The sequence below is a fragment of the Sitophilus oryzae genome, unplaced genomic scaffold, assembly GCF_002938485.1.
Source record: "Sitophilus oryzae breed Bouriz unplaced genomic scaffold, Soryzae_2.0 scaffold_864_pilon_pilon, whole genome shotgun sequence".
NCBI lineage: Eukaryota > Metazoa > Arthropoda > Insecta > Coleoptera > Curculionidae > Sitophilus > Sitophilus oryzae.
This window is the reverse complement of record NW_022147488.1, coordinates 1356366-1379116: the sequence shown is the minus strand read 5'-3', so window position 1 is coordinate 1379116 and position 22751 is coordinate 1356366. Positions and strand designations below refer to the sequence as shown.

The following is a 22751-nucleotide window of genomic DNA, read 5'->3' as shown; positions in this document are numbered from 1 at the left end:
GGCTCGCGTGCGTACCTATCCCACAGGACTCCGTTTCGTCCTACTGCGACCGATTCAGGGCTCGCGTGCGTATCTATCCCACAGGACGCCGTTTCGTTCTACTGCGCACGATTCAGGGCTCGGGTGCGTAATTATCCCACAGGACGCCGTTTCGTTCTGCTGCGAACGATCCAGGGCTCGCGTTTGTTTATCCCGGGACGTCTGTAACGACGCGCCGACGTTTAGAAAGTCGGGTTATAAAATAGTATATCGCTCCGGTACGTACATGTCTGTGTTTACTAGGACGCCGTTAAGTTAGACGCCGGTTAGAAACTCGCGTCGTTTTATTTACTAGGACGTCATGTCAAAACCGCGCTTTGAATTCGCGTGATAAAATCGGACAGTGAGTTGCATATCGAGATTATACGGTCAAAACTCTAGAGGTGCTCGATTGTTGTAAATTTTATTTTACGAGTCATTAATTATAAATTTTCTTTCACTTTCATTACAATGTAAAGTCGTGAAACTTCCTGGGGTATTTAGCATATAGTTAATTAATTAAATAAAGCCTTAATGTTATGTTATGGTTAACTGTGTGTTTTATTTCTTTTCATTTCATCACTCCCTGGTATCTCCACTGTATAAAAGCTACCCGTATTGGCGAAACGTGGACCTCTTCCACTATAAATAACAGAGGTGGCGCCCGAGAGATTTAAATTTACTACTGTACGCCAGTAAGGCTATTTATTTTTCACTGAACCAAAGAAAAATAAATTGAGACTCTTACAAGATTATTGGTTCAACTTTTCTTGACCATACATTTTCGAGGATTTGTTGACCGGTGAATGTTACGTTTTTTAGAGAACAGTTTTCAAGACTTGTTAGAAAAGTTAAATTTAGTTATAGCCAGTTCTTACCTTTTTTGACTAATTTCACTTAGATTACATGGTATGGATTCTTATTCTGTTATGATTTATAACTTATAAAAAATCGGAATATATTACTAAACGGTTCTTTAGAATTTACATTACACTAACTAAAACTTAAAAAAATAATATCACTGCATATACTTTAAGTTATTTTAGGAAATGTTCAAAAAATCCGCCATTGTTTTGATCATCAATCATCATTGCATCTTTTTAAAACTGAATTACTACTTATTCTCACGGAAGGACCGGTCGATTTAATTAAACTTCTCTCGTATCGCCACTTCGAGTGCCTCTCTTAATACATAAGTTCTTTTGTAAACCTTATTGTTAACCATACCGCATAAAAAAATCTAAAATGGATAGGTGAGGTGATCGAGCAGGCCCATGCAATTAGTCCACCTCTTCCTATCCCTGAGTTTGCATAATAATTTTTAACATTTCTTTCATTATGAGGGGGGGGGGGTCATAATGAAAGTCATGTTGGAAACACTCTATTGATGCACGTATCTACACGCTTTTCTTCATTTGAAAAATTCGTATTTACAATTTTTGTTTATTTTAATTTACAAAGTTTGGATGTGACAGCTTCCCATTGCTGAGAGCAACGGCGATTGAACTTGTTTCCATGGCTAACTAAGGGAAATTGTTTAAAATTATAAGAATTGGCTATAACTCAGTAATTTTTCGAAGAAAACATATTATAGTTTATATCGCTAAAAAGCTTAAAAAATGGCGCTTTTTATGAAGTCATGGCCAACTATGGTTTCCATTTAAAAAAACATATGTTTGTGTCATATGTCAAAAATGACAGGCTTTAGAAAAAAGCGGAGGATACAGTCTCATTAAGGATGTGATTATCTACAATTTTTATCTGAAAACTTTTTGTCTAAAATAGCTTATAATGGAATTAGGGACAATTTTTAAAATAGCCGAAATTTGTATTTTTCGAAATATCTAGTAAGCCATGAACTTTTTCAAAAATCTGAAAGGCGCATATTTATGACCCCACAAAACTGCAATTCTTTCCCCATTTAACCGACTCTGTATCTCCAGTAGTTTCCGAGATACCCATAGAGATCGTCGGAAACTCACCTTGTATAATAATAACATGGTTTGATATAAATCCATTCAAAAATAAGAAATAACTAGACGATGTTTTAAACAGTTTAACACCGTGGATTATAACCAAAAGGCGGACCGTCAGAATAGTTGTCCAGTCACTGCGTATTGCCCTCAGTTTTACGATTTTAGTTTTGAAAATATATTTTTTACTATATTGTAATTAATAATGTTAGGCAATGATTAAAACTAAATATTCTTGTGTAACCTTTGAGGAATAGCTAATTTAATCTTCCATTGGTAACTGTTTTCTAAACGCACTGTTTTTTGATTTTTTTATATCAGTTTAATATAGTGGTATTACATTACACTCTATTACAAATTAATTATATTTATTAAAAGTAATGATTTCAGTTAACGTCTCCTTTTTTTGCTGCCAGGGCTAATCTGGACGGGCCTACTTTGTTTCCGCGGAGTCCGAACCGCGGTCCTCGGCTATGTCATGGTCAGTGGCCTACCGACTTAGGAAGTGTCTAAATTAACTCTTACTCACGAGATATCCGATCTCATCCGGCCTCGAACCGGAGCGGCGTGAATGAGCAGTGTGTATCAATAGATTTTACACTTTTCCCTCGGACAACAGCAAGATACAGAGTTTAGAACCGGTCACCCGTCCATCCACCAGTATCGCCTTACATCGCTTAACTTCGGTGTTCTAATGAGAACCGGTGTTTCAACGTAGCTAGGCCGTTGCCCTAATAATATTTATTCATACTTCATGTTTAATTATGTTACTGAAGCCGCCACAACGTTTGACCTTGACTGATTCATGCTATTTCACGAAATAGTACGATACATATAAGCCCGTGTTATAAAAATTGGTTCCCACGTTTCTAGAAATAAATCAAGACGTGCCGTGATTGGTTGTTTGTTTTTATGGTTAAACTCGGTCCATTTTGTTGTATTTTGGGAATTTCGAAGCACGAATGGAAAAAATATTAAAACAACTACTACTATGCGACGGAGCTGTTCGCCGGTGAGCAATGGGTCGTAAGCTAGTGAAAATTAAATTGTGATACGCTTACGTCTTTATAATATACTGGGCGCCACTCAGTTTTCCATTTACTTTCGAAAACTTCTAAGTTAAGAACTGAGAAATCAACTCAGAATATAGGTATTACTTATTTTAGGAATTACACAAATGAAACGCTGAGATAAACTAATAACTAAGTGTAATTAATAATTAAATGTTAATTAGAATATTTTTTTTTTCTTTTTCTTAAACCTTTAGAATTATATCCATATATATATATATATATATATATATATATATATATATATATATATATATATATATATATATATATATATATATATATATATATATATATTTTTTTTTTTCCTTTCTTGGGTATGAGGTTTTTTTTATTAATTGAAATATAGGTATTACTTATTTTAGGAATTACACAAATGAAACGCTGAGATAAACTAATAACTAAGTATAATTAATAATTAAATGTTAATTAGAATAAAATAAGACTATGAAAAATTTGATGTTTGAAAATGTTTGTTGGTAGATAGTATGTATCAAAATAGATCACTCAAGATGGTAGTTATATCTGCACGCTTCTGAATACTAATATTTTATTAATTATTCCGCAAAAGGTCTGGCGATCTTGGTACCAAAATATAGGGACTCTTTATATTTAAAAAACCGTACTATGTAGATATCAGAAATATGCATAACATGAATAAAATATTTCAAAGTGACTCTAAAGTAATCAAATATATAATATGCTTGAAGGGCTTAATGCATTCAAGTGAATTTAAATTATATAAAAAGAAATGATCTGGCCTTTTTTTATCCGTTCTGGTCACAAGCTGGTTGTGGTGATCTGCTACTGGAACTGGATTGTGATTAAAACGTCTCTACACAGACAGAATCCTAAACTGCTGTGGAATCAGGAGATTCCTCCGTTATTCCCGGCGTGAATTGTAGGGACAAAACGTGGCCCAAATGTCAGGTACAAAAAACAAAATGGCACCAGAAAATGCTACCATTAAACCAAATGCGTACCATAAAATAAAACCCTGTCAAAAAAAAAGTATTAGGAAACGTTACGTTAAAAATAAAAGTCTTACCTCTGCTCAGAGGGTTTTCTCAAACAAATTGGCAAAATGCCAACAACCGCCGATAGTTCTATCGGTTTGAGCCTTTACCACCAATATGGCGAGGGAAGGTAGGTACGAAGTACGAATATACATATTTTTTATACATTTATATAAATTATGTGTAATTTAAATAAAATGCTACAGGCTGTTTATGATTTGTTAAAAAAACGACAAATCACGCCCATTTTTAACAGTTAAGCCAATTTAATTTTAAAGATGTTTAGTTCTATGTGAAAATTCTCGGTTAAACTTTTTAAATTAACTCTAGTGCAAATGGGCATTAGTGACCCACGAGGTAATACTAAAAAAAGCCATCTCTATATTAGAAAAATATACCATCCCTATATTAGAGCAACTATGACAGTCTTGAGTGTAGTCAAATGTGAGGTTGTCCACTGAGGACGCTAGCACTGATACCTTTTCTAAGTCTTTGCCATATTATGGAAATTTCCATACTTGGATTGCGAAAGATATTAAGATAAATATTTTTCTAATGAGCTACCTAAAATGTACAAATAATTAGATAAAAAAAATAGACCAAAATGTTACGTAATAGGTTTCCATTACGGTGAGAAATACGAAAGGATCAAAGCGATTCCTCGGTCGATTAAGAATGATTGAATTTCTCTATCTCCAACCCGTTGCCGACGGGACGGACGTCCCCCACCCCCGAAAAGTCGAAAGAGCGTAAAAGAAGGGAGACTTATTGACTTTCCCCGATGAAATCTGAAGGAGAAATATCGCAGTGCCAGACGATGGCCACGAAAAAAAGGTTTTCGTTTCGTTCACCCATTGTCACGAAAATTGTTTTTAATAACGTTCCAAATTATTTTTCTTCTAAAGTATGTATTTGTAAAGGTGTCCATTTTGTTTGAAATTATACGGTACCTCCATTATTTGTAAAGATAGGATAGCCTGGATATAACAAACCTGGCTTACATTTTTGTAAAACGTATAGGTTAAAAAAAAAGTTAAACGTATAGTGTATAGGGTATTTTTGAAAATTTGGAGCATCACGCATTGAAGCATCCCCAAAGCTGTTTACAGCAACACTAGAAAAAATCTTCTTGCTTTCTTAGATGGAAAATATATTAAACATCTAAGATTCGCTGATGACATAGTGCTAATTGCCAATAGTCCTGAAGAACTACAAACAAAAATTAACGACTAAATACAGCCACCAATAAAGTAGGTCTCAAACTGAATTTGGCAAAATCCAAAGAAATATACAACGAACTAGTAAACACAAAAGACATTCTAATAAATAACACAAAACTGAAAGATGTCACTTTATCTAAAGAAAAAAACATTCAACCAATGTGTACTACCAGTCATGACTTATGCATGCGAAACCTGGACACTTAAAACGGACATCATAAGGAAACTGCAGGTCGCACAAGGCTCAATAGAACGAAATATGCTGGGAAAAAATAAAAATGACCGTAAAATAACAGAATGGACACGACAAAAAAACCAGGTAATAGATGTCCATCCACAGAATCAAATCGCTCAAGTAGCAATGGGCAGGATACCTGGCAAGAAGTACCCACGAGAAATTAAGAGATCTAGAATAAAACCAAACCTGAGATGGGACCATGATATTAGGAAATTAGCAGGGATAACCTTAGGCCCGCATAGCCAACAATATACAATAACAGACCCAACTATACAGAGAGTATCTAAATATGTGAGGGAGGCCACACCATAATTGGAATATTAATATAAAATGGTTGAATAAGCTGAGAATGATAATGATGATGACGATAATTATATCAAGGAAACTTAACAGTCCGCATAACAACCGCTATTATCGTGCAATCCATCGTGCAATCGTGCAATTCTCAAGGATTTCGTTCAAAATGGGAAATTTTAGCAGATATCTATTCCTTTAGATAATTTACGTGAGCAAGATTGAGCCCCCGCTCACAACTCTAAAAATATTAGAATTTCTTTAAACGACGATATTTATAAACCCATTTCGTTATAATCCTTAACGCTTTGAGAAGAATCAGGACACTTTGCTAACAGTGTTTAGAATAAAACAGGAGGTGTTTTGAACATTTTGTTTAATATATGATATAGATTTTCCATTCTTTGTGAGTGGTAGGTCAGTGTTACAGATTTGATATTTTAAAAATATATATTCAAAGGTTCAGTTGTAACAGTAAAAAGACAAAACAGCTACTAGAGCACAAAAATAACCTAGTGAAAACTGCAGCACGGGGGTAAACCTCGTAAAATGGAAGATTTCCAACGACGACTACTGCAGAGAATGCTGAGAGGAAGAACAAACCATAGAGCACCTGCTGTGCCACTGTCCGGCACTGGAATACCGACGCTTTAAAACTTTAGGGGAAGGTTTTTTGGCGGGACTCGAGGAAGCAGCAGAAGCCAACATCAGCGACATCGGGAACTTTGCAAAGAGCTGGAAGTGCTTTAACGCAAAGAAAGAATGAGAGGAAGGTTTGGTACAACAATAACAGGGGTTTCGCAATGGGCCCAAGGCCTCCGAGTGAGGGATCAAACCTAACCTAACCTAATCTAACTTTCAGGTGTAACAGTGGTGTAAAAGTAAAATATTTTAATTACAAATAAAAGTTTAATGTGTAGGAATATTTTAGTTATACCATATACAAAAATGGGACACCTCGTACATGCGTATTTACTGCAGGGTTTTTCAACACCAATGATATAAAGGATTTCAGCCCAAAACAAAAAAGAAAGGATCAAAAAGAAAACCAAATATCTCTGTATTTCTGTGTGTGTATAACGTAGATATCTAAATAAGAAGCAACAAATGGTCGCTAACCTTCCCTTCGTGTTTAATCCAATACCTGGAAACCCTACCGGCCCTTCTTTTTTTGTTTCCTCCTCTTTTTATACTTTTATAAATTGAAACGATAACGATTTCAACCTTTTAGTTTATCTTCCTGCTCGGAAATAGGTACTCTAAAACTTTTTAATAATACCTTCCCACGTTTCAGTTTACCGATAGTCTAAAACACTTAAGTAGAATGGTCGATTGTTTTGTATTTTTTTGCTTTAACCTGCAAAGTGGAAAGGTAAACTTGAATTCAAGGTAAAGTACAACAAGTAAAATTTTAGAAAATATTAGAGTTATTCTAATTGATGCAATACCACAAGAAATGACTAAAAAAAAATTGGCGCCGGGAGGCACGTATAGCATGTTAATAAAAAGTTGGTAGGCAGTTCTTTTAGTCAAAGTAAAGGAATTTTCCAATTTTTTTTATCTCAAAAACTGCGACTTTGACTGATTTTGTTGTTATTACAAATTTTGTTGCAAATATTATTCCTAATCTTAAATTGAAAACCGCGTTTCGCTAGATACTAATTTTGGAGTTATTACTTTAGTATTTTTTATTAAATTTTAATCCCCCTCCCATACCCCCTTACCAACACCCCACACCCACCAAAAACTAATGGCCAGATTCTCGGGTGCCACCGTATTTTTGTGCCAAATTTGGTTAAAATCGGTTTAGCGGTTTTTGAGTTATCGTGTTACAGAGAAACGGACAGACGGTCAGACGCACAGACGAACAGAGAGACAGAGGGACAGAGGGACAGAGGGACAGAGGGACAGAGGGACAGAGGGACAGAGGGACAGAGGGACAGAGGGACAGAGGGACAGAGGGACAGAGGGACAGAGGGACAGAGGGACAGAGGGACAGAGGGACAGAGGGACAGAGGGACAGAGGGACAGAGGGACAGAGGGACATGAGGAGAGACGGACAGACGGAGAGACGGACAGACGGACAGACGGACATACGGACATACGGACATACGGACAGACGGGCAGACGGGCAGACGGACAGACGGACAGACGGACAGACGGACAGACGGACATACGGACATACGGACATACGGACAGACGGGCAGACGGGCAGACGGACAGACGGACAGACGGACAGACGGACAGACGGACAGACGGACAGACGGACAGACGGACAGACGGACAGACACCATGAAAATATTTTGTATTTAGGTCACTTATGACCCAAATAATTCATTTTGAATGAAATTATAAAAACTCTTTTTTTGCCGATTTTAATAGCCTACCATACCTGTTGTATGGTATTCTGTATTTAATTTTGTGGAAAAAATAATTGACGTTGCTTTTAATAGTAGAGATATGTGGTAAGAAATAATTTAAATTATAATATAATATATTAAGACTATAAGTATACAATATACCTAAAGTACCCTAGAAATGATTCGAAAAATGTTATCTGGGAAGTTCTGATGATGCATGATCCCTCTAAATCATATCAATCTCAACAAGTCACTGACAACTTTTCAAGTATTTACTTAATACGCAATAATTAGTAAGAAGTAATTAAACATGCAATTCGAATAAAAAATGTAGAGAAAAATCAGTTAGAGACAAAACAATGCAATAACCAGCAGAGTTAATTCGAACCAAGCCAAAATAACATAAAGCAATTCTGCATTTTCAGCCTGTCGCCTAAATTCTCTCGGACCGATAAAGTGATACATATTTTTAACGAACGGCTTTTAATGTTTAAATTTACATTAGAGGCTAGCCTCAATACGATTTTTTTACGCGCTAACTACTCCATATATTTTACCTTTCTTTAGAGGGTAGTTCTCCATCTCCAATATCAATCTTACCAGCATTCCTTCGTGTCTACCACTTTCCAACAAAGTTAAAGAACCTCTAGGTACTCACCTCGCTATCGTTGCTGTGCAGCTTCAGCTTATACCCGGGCAAGAGGTCCTTCCTGGCGTTGACGTCTTCCAAAGCGAGGCGGGCGGCAGGCATGCAGGCCTGGCCGCCCTGCCAACCGCCCTTGCCCGCGATGGGAAAGATGCCGCCGATGTGGAGCGCGTTGCCGCCGCCCCCCGTGCTCGTGCCGCCCCCGCCGGGGCTCGTCAGCGCCAGGATCAAGGGGATGAGTGTCCATGGGAGCCATGGTGACGGCCGTTTCTGCAAACAAGAAATTTGGATAGTGGTTAGCCTTATAAAACTCATAAGTTCTAAAAGTTAAACTATAAGGGCGTATTTCCACCAAAAACCGCGACAGAACACGGACAAGATTTTTGTTGAAAGCGACAAGATTAGTGTTGCATAAGACAAGAATTCTTGTCTAGAAAATCAATTTCTTGTCTTGTCTTGTCTTGAAATTCAAGATAAGAAAATTTCAGTCTTGTCTTGCAGATTTCTTGAATAGCAAAGTCCTATCTTGCTTTGCAATACTCTTGAAATGTCTTGTCTTGAAAAATTTAACATTCTATAATAATAATATTTCTATATTTTATTTCATAGAAAGCGTCGTATACAAAATGTAATACGTAAAAATAAACAACAACGATGCTAATTTTAGCAAACAAAATTCTTAACGGACCGCAAACGAACTAGCCATTAACAAATAAAACCTGAATAAGAATAAGTAAGGTTAAGTTCGACTTATGGGTTTTGGGTTATTATTTCGTACCTACCCTTGTGCGTTAAGTTATTTAAGTATTACTAACTACAAAAAAAAAGGCCATGCTACTTTTTGTTCGCGGAGCAATTTCGTGCATGAAAAGTAGTACCAAATAGCGCAAATAGCGTGCTCCACAAACCCACCGTTAGTTTCAACTACCGTTAGTTTTTTTTATAATACCATTATTCCAATATAATTTTCTGTACAATACCAATTACCCAATATACGGTTTGTTGCCTCGACTTTATTTTATTTCATTCTCAACTCTAAAACACTGACTATGATAGAAACAAAAATGAACACTGGTCAATATTAATGCCGGGTTTATACAACATTTAGTTACAATATTTCAACATAGTTTAACTTTTATCATTATGAATATGATTGTGATTACGACTATGTAAATGTTATATAAACCCGGCATAACTTGCGCATAGACCCAATTATCACTTAAAAAAATGTATCATTTGTAACTTTCAATAAATCTTGAATTCAAGAAATCTTGCAAGACTCTTGAAATTTCTTGCATATTAAAGTCTTGCCTTGTCTTGAAATTCAAGACAAGAAATTTTGAAAATCTTAAACAAAACAGCAACTAAAGTTGATTTCTGATCGCCCATTGACGTTATTTGTCAACAAAAGCTCACACTTGATAAAGGTCAGTGATACTTGCAAATGCTTGTACCTTACAATGCAATAAACATTTTAATATGTCAGATGTATAAACAAGGAACAGCAAAGGACCCAAGACAGAGCCCTGTGGTACACCAGAGTGCAGCCTAATTTTGTTGGAATATTTATTTTTCTAATAATAAATAATAATAAAAATGTAAATAATAAATTGAACATTTGAAACCTTTTTTATGGCAATTTGTAAAACATTATATTTAATTATTAAGTTTGCATGTTCTGGTTAAGTTGAGTAGCTATTGTAGCTAGACTACGCCAGACTTGCAATTTTGTTACCATCTTATGTACTTTTTTTTGTAAAATAAAGGCAATTTATTATTATTATTATTATACTTGACCGATACTGACCGAAACGCAATATAAGGAAAATAAATAAAGACAATGGAAGTCCAAAATTCTTTTAGGTTTAACTATTTATTAACTACGAATTAAATTATTTAAAAATCATATTTACTCAAAGTAAAAATAAATTACAACCTTCTTAAAGTCAACTGGCAGTAAGCACCATTAAAAGTCAAGTAATGACGTCTAAAGCTTGACCTCGCCAAAATTATCATCGATTGTCATTCCCAAGCCGTCTTTGACGCCTTTATTTTCGATCGTATTGGAATTAAAAAAGATATTTATTGTGTGACAGTACACTGGACAAAATATTGATACATTATAATATTTTTAATAAGAAACTTGTAAAAATAAGATATTTTTACATAGTTTCACAAAAATGTAAGTTTGTAAGTTTATTAACAAGTTTATTTTATGTCACGTGACTTGTAAGGCTGATGCGCATTAAGTATTCGATTGAAAACGTAGTTAGGAGGAAAACGAAGAAAAGTTCAGGAGAAAATCTCAGAGCGTGGGTGATTAGTGTTTTTATAATGTAAGGGGTAAGTATATTATATTAATTATGTTGATATGTAGTTTCTGTAAAAATTAATGTATTTTTTAAATAAAATTTAAATAATATAGCAGTATATAATAATACAATAGTGTATCCTTCGGAAATCCGGTGTACAGCAATTAAACTCCATGATCAAAAATAACTAAGAGTCGATATAAAAGAAAAATTATCCCACTATTTTTACAAAACATTGGCTTAAAGAGAATACTGCTAAAGAATCTGAAGATAGGAATAATTTTTTTTAAAAAATTTATTTAGTAAACCCTCTGTTTTGATTAGATAGCTTTTTCTTGCATGTTTTTTTTATTTAGTATCTAATGGCAATTTTGTTCCTATTTTGGTTAGGCTCAGAATTCCAGTATGGTTCTTCTAGACAAAAAGAGATGTCAATGGGTCTCTTACAAACATAAGTTCTGTTTTGTGACTTTTTTATTAACTTTATAATAAATATTATAGTTATAAACAGGTCTTTTATTAAATTTATTAATATTTACTAACACTTTGTGAATTTACAAAAGTGATTGTAAACTTACTATAATGAAATGTTTAAATTTGTTGTTACTCTATAGCAATAGTACAAGAAGTTGGCGATTTTAAAAGATAAATTTATAATGAATAAGATATAATATAACATATTTACATACATGCCACAAATTAGCCATACAACGATTATACAAACGAGTTGTAAAACTAAAGAACAACGCTTTATTGTACAAAAAGCCAAAACGGCTTCATCGACAAAGCACTCACAAAATAAACAAAAGTACAAAAAAATACAAACAACAAAAAATACACAATACAAATAATACAATTCAAAAAAATTTAAGTCATTAAAATAACAAAAAGAATATACATGGACAATTGCAAAATAGATATAATTTTAGAGTTATAAAATATTAAATATTTGACTTTTGACCAGTGTGTGAGATGATCAAAATTTTAAAATTCAAAATTGTTTATAATTAAACATCAACAAAAAAGTCGTTTACCGTATATAGGGCTCTCTCCAGTAAGTATGATTTTAAAGCTTTGCGAAATGCGGGAAAGAATGAAAGCGACTTGATATTCAAAGGCAGATGATTGTACATTTTTTTGGCATTGTACAGTATTGAACTTAACTAGTTCTGAGCTCAGGGTTGGCAGATAAAGATTGTGAATAGCAGATATGTGCTTGCGCATTAAGCAAACGGATTCAAAAATGAATAAAGAAGGAAGAGTCAGTATTTTGAAAATTTAAAGAAATTCTGGCAGTGATTTCTACTGTTCAGTCCCAATAAATAACGAACTGCTCTCTTTTGAAGTCTGAAAATACAATCAAATTTTGTTGCGCAGCAAGTACCCCAGAATGGAAGGGCATAACGAAAATGTGACTCAAAAAGGGCATAGTAGGCTATTCTAGAGGTTGAGAAGTTAAGTTCCTTAGAAACTGATCTTAGCGCAAAACAGGCAGCGCTTAGTTTCTTTGATAGAGCTTCGATGTGAAAGTCCGATTTTAACGAGTTGTCTACAACAAGTCCTAAGAATTTCACAGAGTCCACGACGTCAATAGTGGTGTTATTAAGTACAAAAGGTTGTATAGTACTTTTATATGACAAAACTTTAGTTTTTGATAGGTTGAGGCATAGGAGATTAGAATCGCACGAAGATTTAATGGTGCGTAAGTCACAGGATATAGTATCATATAGTGTCGTAACATCTGGGCCGCTCCAAGGGAAACTAGTATCGTCCGCAAAGAGGCAGATTTTACCGCTAATGTCTAGATTTGCAATGTCGTTGATAAACACCAGCAACAAAATAGGGCCAAGTACTGAACCCTGAGGGACACCACATTCTATAGGCTTACAAGAAGACATAGACGTATCAATCCTTACAAGCTGCCTTCTGTTGCCAATATATGACTTAAGCCATTCGAGCGGCACTCCCCTAAAACCATAGTATTGCAATTTGTTAATTAAGATATTATGATTTACACAATCGAAAGCCTTAGAGAAATCGCAGAAAATTGTAGCTGTAGAGTTATTCAGGCTAGAGTATACATTATTAAAAAGGTCGAACATAGTTGAACATGTTACTTAGAAATCCAAATTGATGTGTAGTAAGTATTTTATATTTAAGGAGAAAAGATAGAAACCTTTTTTTAACCAATCTTTCAATGATCTTAGATAATGTGGGCAGGAGTGTAATTGGGCGATAGTTCGAAGCTTCATCTTTATCTCCTCCTTTATACAGAGGAATAATTATTGCTGACTTAAGGCAGTTTGGAAAAACTCCTTTTTGGAATGGCTCGTTAATTAAAGTAGTAAGATGGTTTAATGTGCATTCAGGAAGTTCAGAGAACATTTTGAGAGTAAGCCCATCAGTCCCAGATGAGGATATGTTTTTAATACTATTAATTGTACTACGGAGCTCATCTAATGCTACGGGCGTGAAGAAGAAACTGTGTAAATTCTCATTTGCTTTAGGGAGATATGAAAGTGAATCATGAGAAGGAGTTATGGTGTTCACTAAATTTTTAGCCACATTAACAAAGTAAGTGTTTAAATCTTCTGATTTAAAGGTGAATTAAAGACTGTGCCAGACGAAGAAGTTTTATTCCTTAAATCATTTACAATAGCCCAAGTCTCCTTAGCGACATTACCGGCTTTGGCTAGCCTCGCATTATAATAAATGTCCTTGGCAGCTTTGGAACGGATGGTAAATTTACTACAATAATCTGTGGCAAGAAATAACCATCAAAATTGTTCTTAAATTCACAAATTAATTTTGTTCAGTGTGTATTTAATAATTCCGAAAGGAAGACCGTTTTTTTAAGTTTTTATTAAAAAACTAAAAAGTTTATATGTAAGTCGTCGCTTTCAAAATTTTCAAACCCTTATTCGCTTACTTAGACTAGGAAGACTACATCTCAAACCAAACCAATAATAGAAATTAAAGTGGTGCATACAGAAATCTTTCCCTCTTACGAAATTAAATTATCTGACGTATCTTTTTCAGTTTTTCATCTACGTTTAACTGAAATATTCCCGACGATTCTGTTAACTTTTCCCCAGAACATACGAATTACGCAAGAGAGGTTGAAGGAAGGTCGCTCACGAAATGTGACCGATAAAAGATTCTCATTTTGACAGCAAAAAAGAAGAAACGGAAAATGAAGAAGGAGCAGAGAGAGAAATATTAAATTGGATGGTAGCGTTTAACTTTTATTTCGTTACCGAAATGTCGATCTTAAATATGAGAAGCGAACGTCGATAAAAACTTTATATTTAGTTTTGTATCGATGTGGCTGACGTCAAATAAAACTTGTATAACTCCTCGAACGGTGATACAGTTTTTACTACTTTATTTACAATGGATTTCATTTTTGTCTTTCTTGGATTTTAATAAAGTAGATTTCCAGTAAATTTTATATGAAGAAAGAAACTAAAGCTTATTAAATCCAGATTTATTTTAATTTATTTATCTAAACTCTGTATATTTTAAGCAAATATCTGTGTATTCAACAGAAATATAGTACCATAATATGTCACACACACTGATGTAGATGTATATTTGATATCAATTAAACTTTTATTTACGTAATCGAGGGCGCGATTTTTAAATTCATTGTTGCCAACCTTGGACATATTCGGCGCTGGGCTGACTAAATTTCAATTTCCCGCTGGAGACTCAGGTTGTCATTTTAGCTCTGCTGTAAAAAATATCAAGTTGACATTGTCATTCGTTTTGACACTTTGAGTTTTTGATTTAAATAAACAGTTTTGTGATACTTTAAGCTTAAAAACACTTACCAGCAGACATTGCAGTCGAAAATTATTCTTTTTAGAACCTCTTTTAGTGTACAAGATAGCTTAATAGCCGTAAAAAACTTATCGCACCTTTATTAGAATATTTTTAACGGGGAAGCGGTAGTAATGATCCTTTATGTCCCTTAAGTGCTGTTAAAAAGGTGAGTTTTGTTGATGTAAGTAGTAACTTTTTATATATTTATAATTAATTTATTTTCGCTTCCAAAAATATTTTGATTAAAAGAAAATATGTAAAAGTGGACAACGCTGTGCCGGTCAGATTGCGAATTTCAATCATTAATTTAAGAACTTTCCAGATGGACTCTGTACATACTTGACATATATGTGTTTAAAGTAGAATATAGAATGTTTAGGAGGGGGGAGTTAATCACCGCGACCTTACAGATCTATTGTGTGTTCCCCGTTCTTGAGTTATAACGAGTTATAACTCATCATACAGTCTCAGGGCTTTAACAAAAGCCAGTATCTGAGACGGCTCCACAGAGGCCAGCTCTTCGTCCTCGACATCAGCCGTACCAAAGTTCATGGCACGAATGGTCGTCGTCTCGGCGCCGCGCCGTCGCCGTCGTACTCAGTGATAAGGTGTTCTGGTGTTTCCCCATTTTCCCCACATAATCTACATACGCCGTTGTTTCTCAGCTTCAGCCTACTGAGGTGTTCGTTGAGGAGACAGTGTCCTGTTAAAAACCCCGTGACAATCCGAAGATTGTTTTACTCAAATCAAGGAAAACCTTTGTTTTTTCTCGGTCGTAAATTCTGAGGAACTTTTTCTGGTATCTTAGACCATTGGAGGACACCCATTACAGGCTACGGATGGAGTCTACCAGATTATTTAGTTTCGCTTTCAGTTGGTTCCTGCTTACGTACGATATCAACAGATGCCGTGTTGGTTATAGCTGGGCTGATCCCGCTGCATTTAGCAGCTGAGGAAAAGCGAGAGTTATATGTCAAAGCAAAGATTAACGATGAGGTGAAAAACCATCAACGACGGGGTACCTATCAAAAACGGCAAGAGGAGTGGGATACATCCGACAAGGGAAGGTGGACTAGAAAGTTAATACACAACGTGGAGGACTGGACAAGTAGAAAACACGGAGACGTGGACTATTACAATACGCAGTTTCTTTCCGGGCATGGAGTCTTCATGGACTTCTTCCACAAAATAAAGAAAATACCAAATGGCAACTGCATGTATTGCGACGAAATCGATGATACCGAGCACACCTTGTTCTGTTGTCCGAGATGGGAAAACGGAAGGTCTGCCTTATTGTCGGATGTAGGAATGTTAACTTCGGACACCTTGATTATGAAAATGACCAAAACTAGCGAAATATGGGAAAAGGTAGGGGCATTTATGAAAGAAATAATAATAGAGAAAGGAAAAGATGAAAAGGTAAGAAATGTGGAAGTATCCTAAAAATAAATAGAATAGAATCTAGATAAAAAATAACATAGATAAGTTGGTTCCTGCTTGGAAAACAGAATGGTTCTGGTCCAGTTAGTGGAGTGTTTTTCATTGCCTTCTATCCCTTAGTGAGCAGGCACCCAGAGTTGGAGGACTTTATTTTCTTTGCGTAATTTGTTGAGCTTCTCTAGATATTCTTTGACCAACTTTGAATTGATGGTTACTGAGTTGATCGCGTTTAGTGCTGCTTGATCATCGGATAGGATGGCAATTTCATATTTTCGATAGTTCCTATCTAGGATAAATTGTATGTATCTTTCGATAGCGTAAATTTTTGCCTGAAGGATGCTGGAGTAGGTGCCCATTGTAAAGAGGTGTTTCTGTTGTAAAATATCATTTTCCGATAACTATTTTCACCCACTTTAAGCAGCAAAAAATATGACGCTAATCAAAATTAATAATTATCATCTATCAAAAAATAAAATCGAAATGATATTACCATAGAAACGCTTTTGGATTTTTAGGACTTACAAAAAGTTCTACCATATTTTCATGTTTCTTTTTTTAATTTTCTCGAAAACGGTATGAAAATTTGGAAACGTATAAACGGAATTAACCATTTTTAAACAAGCAAAAATTTATATGAAGAATAATTTTTTCGCAAAATATCAATAATAAAAAACTGTTTCCTCTTGTTAAGACAATCCGGAGACATACTGTGTAGTAAATAACTATTATTTTGATATAAATCTCCAGACAAATCTTATAATACCAAAATCGAAATTCCGAAAATTTAATTTGTTTTAAATGTCACGCTGTTAGAATTTGAAGCCCAAACATAAATACTCCAAATCTCGATGAGTAATATTTTCCAAGACGTACGCATTTCTTGAAATTTAATTCGTTCCTTTTCCTAATTTAATACGCGCCCACAAAATTGAATTTTAGACAACGCGGCGTAGGTGTTGCGGTCTTAATTTTGTTCCACTCCGAAAACATAAAGCAAAGTAGAGCCGCTTGTACAAATCACCTCCGTTTTGTGCGATATCCTCGTTTCTTTGACGGTGAATATGAGATTGTGGTCGTTGTAGCAAATGTCAAAAGTGAAGTAAACCATTGCGGCTTGATTATGGATTAATTAAATTTAATGTCGTAACGTAATAGTTTAATCAGGATGGTTGAAAGTAAGGATTAAAATAAGGTATGGCTTATATATCATACCGGGTAATAATCACGAAATTGCTGCACATATATACTCTATTTTTTCTCAGGTAAGATTTTGACAGATGATGACAGAAAAAAAGCAGATGACGTCCATACCAATTTATTAATTTCACTAAAAAAGTTTAAGATTAGGTTAGTTTGTATTCCGTTGCAAAACCAGGCAAACTAGACCGGTAAACTACGGTAAAAAATTCCTGAAACGGAACGGTTTGGTAAAATACTGGAAATGCCAAATGTTGACGTTTTCTAAATTTCAATACCTTTATTATAAAATTTATTTTTTATGCATTTTTAATGTACCTATTCTCTGCTTTTTTGTGTTTGCTTTTGCTTTTCAATGGAGTTTAATATTGAAAAGTACTTTATTAATAAACTGTTAAACTTGTTAGACAGCCCAAGTGAAGATTTACAGGTCCAATATTAAAACAGATAAATAATAATTAAACAAATCTAATCAATATTTATATTTTTATAGCTTACAAAACATTCACGATTACTTGTTGTCTTGTTTTTCATGTTTTCTTTAAATGTTCCTGACTTTAAGAAACAATGGCTGCATGATAAGTTTAAATGGTCCTAAAAGTCCTTTTTTAGTTAATGAAATTTATTTACCTTTACTGCCTACCTTCATTGCTTTTGGATATAAATACTAAATATTATAATAAATTTTAGAAACTAAATGAGAATTTTCCTCGAACTTCCAATATTTGCTTGATTTCTGTCACATAAATGACATTGATTGACAAACAAAACCAGAAAAACCAGCCTTCTCGCGCTGATTAGTTTGGTGACAGTTATAACCGAATTTTTCAGGAACCGTGTTCCGTAATAAGAAAGCTTTCAGGGAACAGATAGAAACGGAACATAAAACCATAACCAAGGTAAGCAACGGAATACACCCTAAGTTAGATATGGATGGGATTGTTTATAAACCCGTCATGGCGACGCCTCTTGTTGTTTTTAACCAGTTTTATTGGGTTATTTCAAAAATGACAGATCATATTTCAATTTTATTGGTTTGACGAAACGATGAACGATAAATGGACGCCGATGCGTACTTATGAACTCGTCTTAAGATTTTTGAGAGTTGTCAAAGTCTTGCCAAATAATTGGTTATAAATTTGTATCAAATTATATCAAATAGAAATGAGAAATATTTTGGACTGTGTTATTACTACGTGCGTTTTGTGTTTTTTAAAGTTAAGTGGTGGAAAAACTCGAGGAAAAATTAAGTGTTGATCCAGACCACAGTTTAGAGTTAATGTTCCGTGCCCAGAGACACAATTTGCAGAGAATTGTATTAGCTACAAATAATATTTGCATACCATCTCGTATATGGTACTAAAAACTGGTGTATATTATGTAGGGTAACATCACAGGATAGATAAATAAAATAGAATTTAGTACTGCAGAGAGATAATGTCAATATTTGCTGGTTAAAAAAAATGAAGATTAAAGTCAATTAATCAACTTTTAATATATAAAATTCAGTAATTGTTATTACTAATAAAATATTTTGATTTATTTATGTTCTGTTTTATTTATTCCTTTGCAATATTATATTTTTTATTTATACCCAAGTTATATTATTGATAAATGTAATAATAAATGCACGAAATTTCTTGAGCTCGGAAGGAAAAAGTTGCTATTTTCTATATTTTTTTTGGTATGTAGTGATTTGTTTAAAATACATCCTTGTTTGTTTTGTATTAACACATATCTTAATTTTTTTTAATAAAATAACTCAATTAGCTTTTTACAGTTTTATACAGTTTTTTCCCAATATTTTGAAGTAATCACCTGTAACTGAAATTTTAAACTATATTAATTTTCTGCTATGCGTTCCAATTCTACCAAACTTATTTTTTTTATAAAATAAAATAAACTACTTTGAAATTAAAATGATAGACTATACAACCATTTGACAATGCATATTCTCTTTACATTGAATAGGTTAGATTAGATTCTATGACTTTTGATTAGATATAGTCATTGCCTGGAAACTTATATGGTGAAATTTTGATAAAATAATTTAGTACTACTAAATAATCTACTACTTACGCACTAAAAACACGGTATGTCGCTAGTGGTAGGAAAAATAATTTTTAGAGGTTACTAGTTTATTCGGTTGCCTGTGATATGCATATACAGGGTGTATCCTAATTAATCTAAAAAATAAAAAATCATTAGAAAACGGCTTAAGGCGGGCTCTTAACTCTTAATAAGTATATTTATTTTTTTCTCGGCAACCGTTTGATGAACAAGAAAAACTCAAAAGATCAATTTTGTTGAAAAAGGATGGCCAGTCAAGAAAAAATATAATTTCTTTAAAAAAGCAGTGGTGTACCATTTATGTTAAGCAAAAAAAAATGATTTTTTTTTAATTTTTAACACCCTGTAGATCAGAAAGGAAGTACTTTAGACCCAATGGTTATATAAAAATTGTTTTAAGAACACATGAGGAATCACACCACAATTGTTTAGACTAATTAGAAAACACCCTGTATATTGTCAACTTGACAATGATTGTTGATAAATCAAAAAATACCTTTTCTGAAAAATGCGTCTGCAAATACCGGTATGTTTTTTAATATTCTATCTATCTAAATTTTAAATATCATAGTCAGAAATAGTTTTATTATTTATTATTTATTAACTGTAAAAATGGTATACTTATAAGTTTTATCAAATATTGTGATTTACTTTCTACTTTGTAGTCAAAATTTATATTTAATAAACTGTAATATATATATCTATATATATATATATATATATATATATATATATATATATATATATATATATATATATATATATATATATATATATATATATACTAATTGATATTATACTTACAACTAGTGAACGATTTATACTTACAACTAGTGAACGATCGGCGGTGCTAACAAAAACGCACTTTACTGTAAAGAAAATCTTGAAAATTAATTCGTTTCTTTTGTCTTTTGAGTATTTACAATAAAATAATTAGATCGTTCATGAAGCAAAGTTAATTGCTATTTTATTTTAAGATTTTTGACATGCAATTTTCGTGCTTTGACTTTGTACTCACATACACGTTGTATTGTTTTTTTATAAAGTTTTTGTAGTTAGTTTTCACGTGTATTTTAAAAGTTGATTTTTACTACTGCATTTGAGAAATGAGGATTCTTTTGATTGTTGAGCAATGTTGTAAACTTTACCATAATCCCACTTTGGTGAGTTGCATTTTAATAGTTTTTTACAAGAATAGAAATTGTATTTAATTACTATAATTGTAGAAGAGTCCTGAAGAAGAGAACAACTGAATTCTCGAAAGCTTGACTAAACAATAAAGGGTTTTTCCTTGAACTAACGGCCTTCTTATTAGACTGCATCCCCAAGACACCTGTTTGAATATTTTTCTCAACTAGTCAGTCGCGTAGACTACCCATCTCTTTATATATATATATATATATATATATATATATATATATATATATATATATATATATATATATATATATATATATATATATATATATATATATATATATATATATATATATATATATATATATATATATATATATATATATATATATATATATATATATATATATATATATATATATATATATATATATATATATATATATATATATATATATATATATATATATATATATATTATTATTATTATATACTAATACATATATAAAATATATATCCTTTGATATCATATATAAATATATATATATATACATATATATATATATATATATATATATATATATATATATATATATATATATATATATATTATATTATATATATATATATATATATATATATATATATATATATATATATATATATATATATATATATATATATATTCTTATGTTTTATTAAAGTTACTCTGATATACTAATACATCAGTAAAACTAAATCCTTTGAAATCAAATATAAATATAAAAAATATTTACAGCAGAAAAGGCGAAGGCGCTGGGTTAAATGTTCTCCAAGACTAAGAAACCTCCGTGTTCTTAGTCTCTACTAAGAACACGGAGGGGCGCTTTGGCCCTCTGTTTATATCTGGTTTGTATATCTTTAAATCTTAAAAAGGAAATTTAATATATTTTTTTTAATATAATTTAAGTAATACATACTAAATTCTTAGAACTCATTCAAATAAGCGCGTCTTTTCTTCCTTGTTACTTCACATAAACTCGCATTAAAAACTACCTTCATGTTTTCAAAGAAATAGAGCGCGAACAGAGTAGAGACCCCGGAAATGCTGCTAGTTATTTCTTTTTGAAATTATCGCACAAACGAGGCGGAAAAACGGGTTTTGACGGTGACATTACTCCTTTCAAATAATTAATGTCTGTTAATTAGAAGTACGTTTCGAGTTTATGATGGAATTCTTTGAAAGAGAAGTTTTTTTCGAAAACGTATCTTTTGAAGATTCCAATCTGATAAATTTGATTAAATGAGTTCAAAAAGATGGAACAAGCTACGGAAAAATATATTTCGTTTTCGTAAAAAGCAGTATTACTTTAAAATTATATAATGGTTGCTTTCAGTGCCTGGATGTTTGAAGCTTAAAGGTTGTTTTTAATATCTTAATGTTTGAAATAAGATAGGACTTCGAGTATACCGATGAGACAACAGAATTTTGATTTGTTTACCTAGAAAACCTAGTAGCTTCATTATAATATTAAATATTGAGTAAAAGAGACCATAATATGAAAACTAATAAAAAATGTCTATACCTCTGTAGCGGATTCATCTCTTCAAAATGTCTTATGGGTATTTCGCCACTGTAAGACAATCTACAAAATAAAATAGTTGTTTTTTGTAAATACTGCTGCGGTAGTCCAACCGAGACTAATTGGTAGCAGTGGTTTACTATTATACAAATTTGCCTAACGGACGAAAAAATGCTTAAAGTTTCGGGAACTATATCTCTTCCCGTCGTCGGAAACAAAAAACCACAAAGAACACAGAAAAAAAAACTATTTAAAATATCTAAATACAACTATTCAAGAACACTATTTTTTTCAAACAGATACGTCTATAAAAACCGTTGGCGTTCAGTTAAAATGACATTATACCAAGGTAAACTTCAAAATTAACACACAA

At 32.9% G+C, this 22751-nt stretch overlaps 1 protein-coding gene across 1 annotated transcript in view; it reads right to left on the bottom strand.

The window, feature by feature from the left end:
- Positions 1 to 22751, bottom strand: part of LOC115890425 (gamma-aminobutyric acid type B receptor subunit 1) — a 635424-nt gene that overhangs the window by 347133 nt on the left and 265540 nt on the right. The window contains exon 2 of the mRNA XM_030910650.1: positions 8848 to 9105. Coding sequence (XP_030766510.1) covers positions 8848 to 9105 — 258 coding nt within the window. The remainder of the gene's footprint in view (positions 1 to 8847; positions 9106 to 22751) is intronic.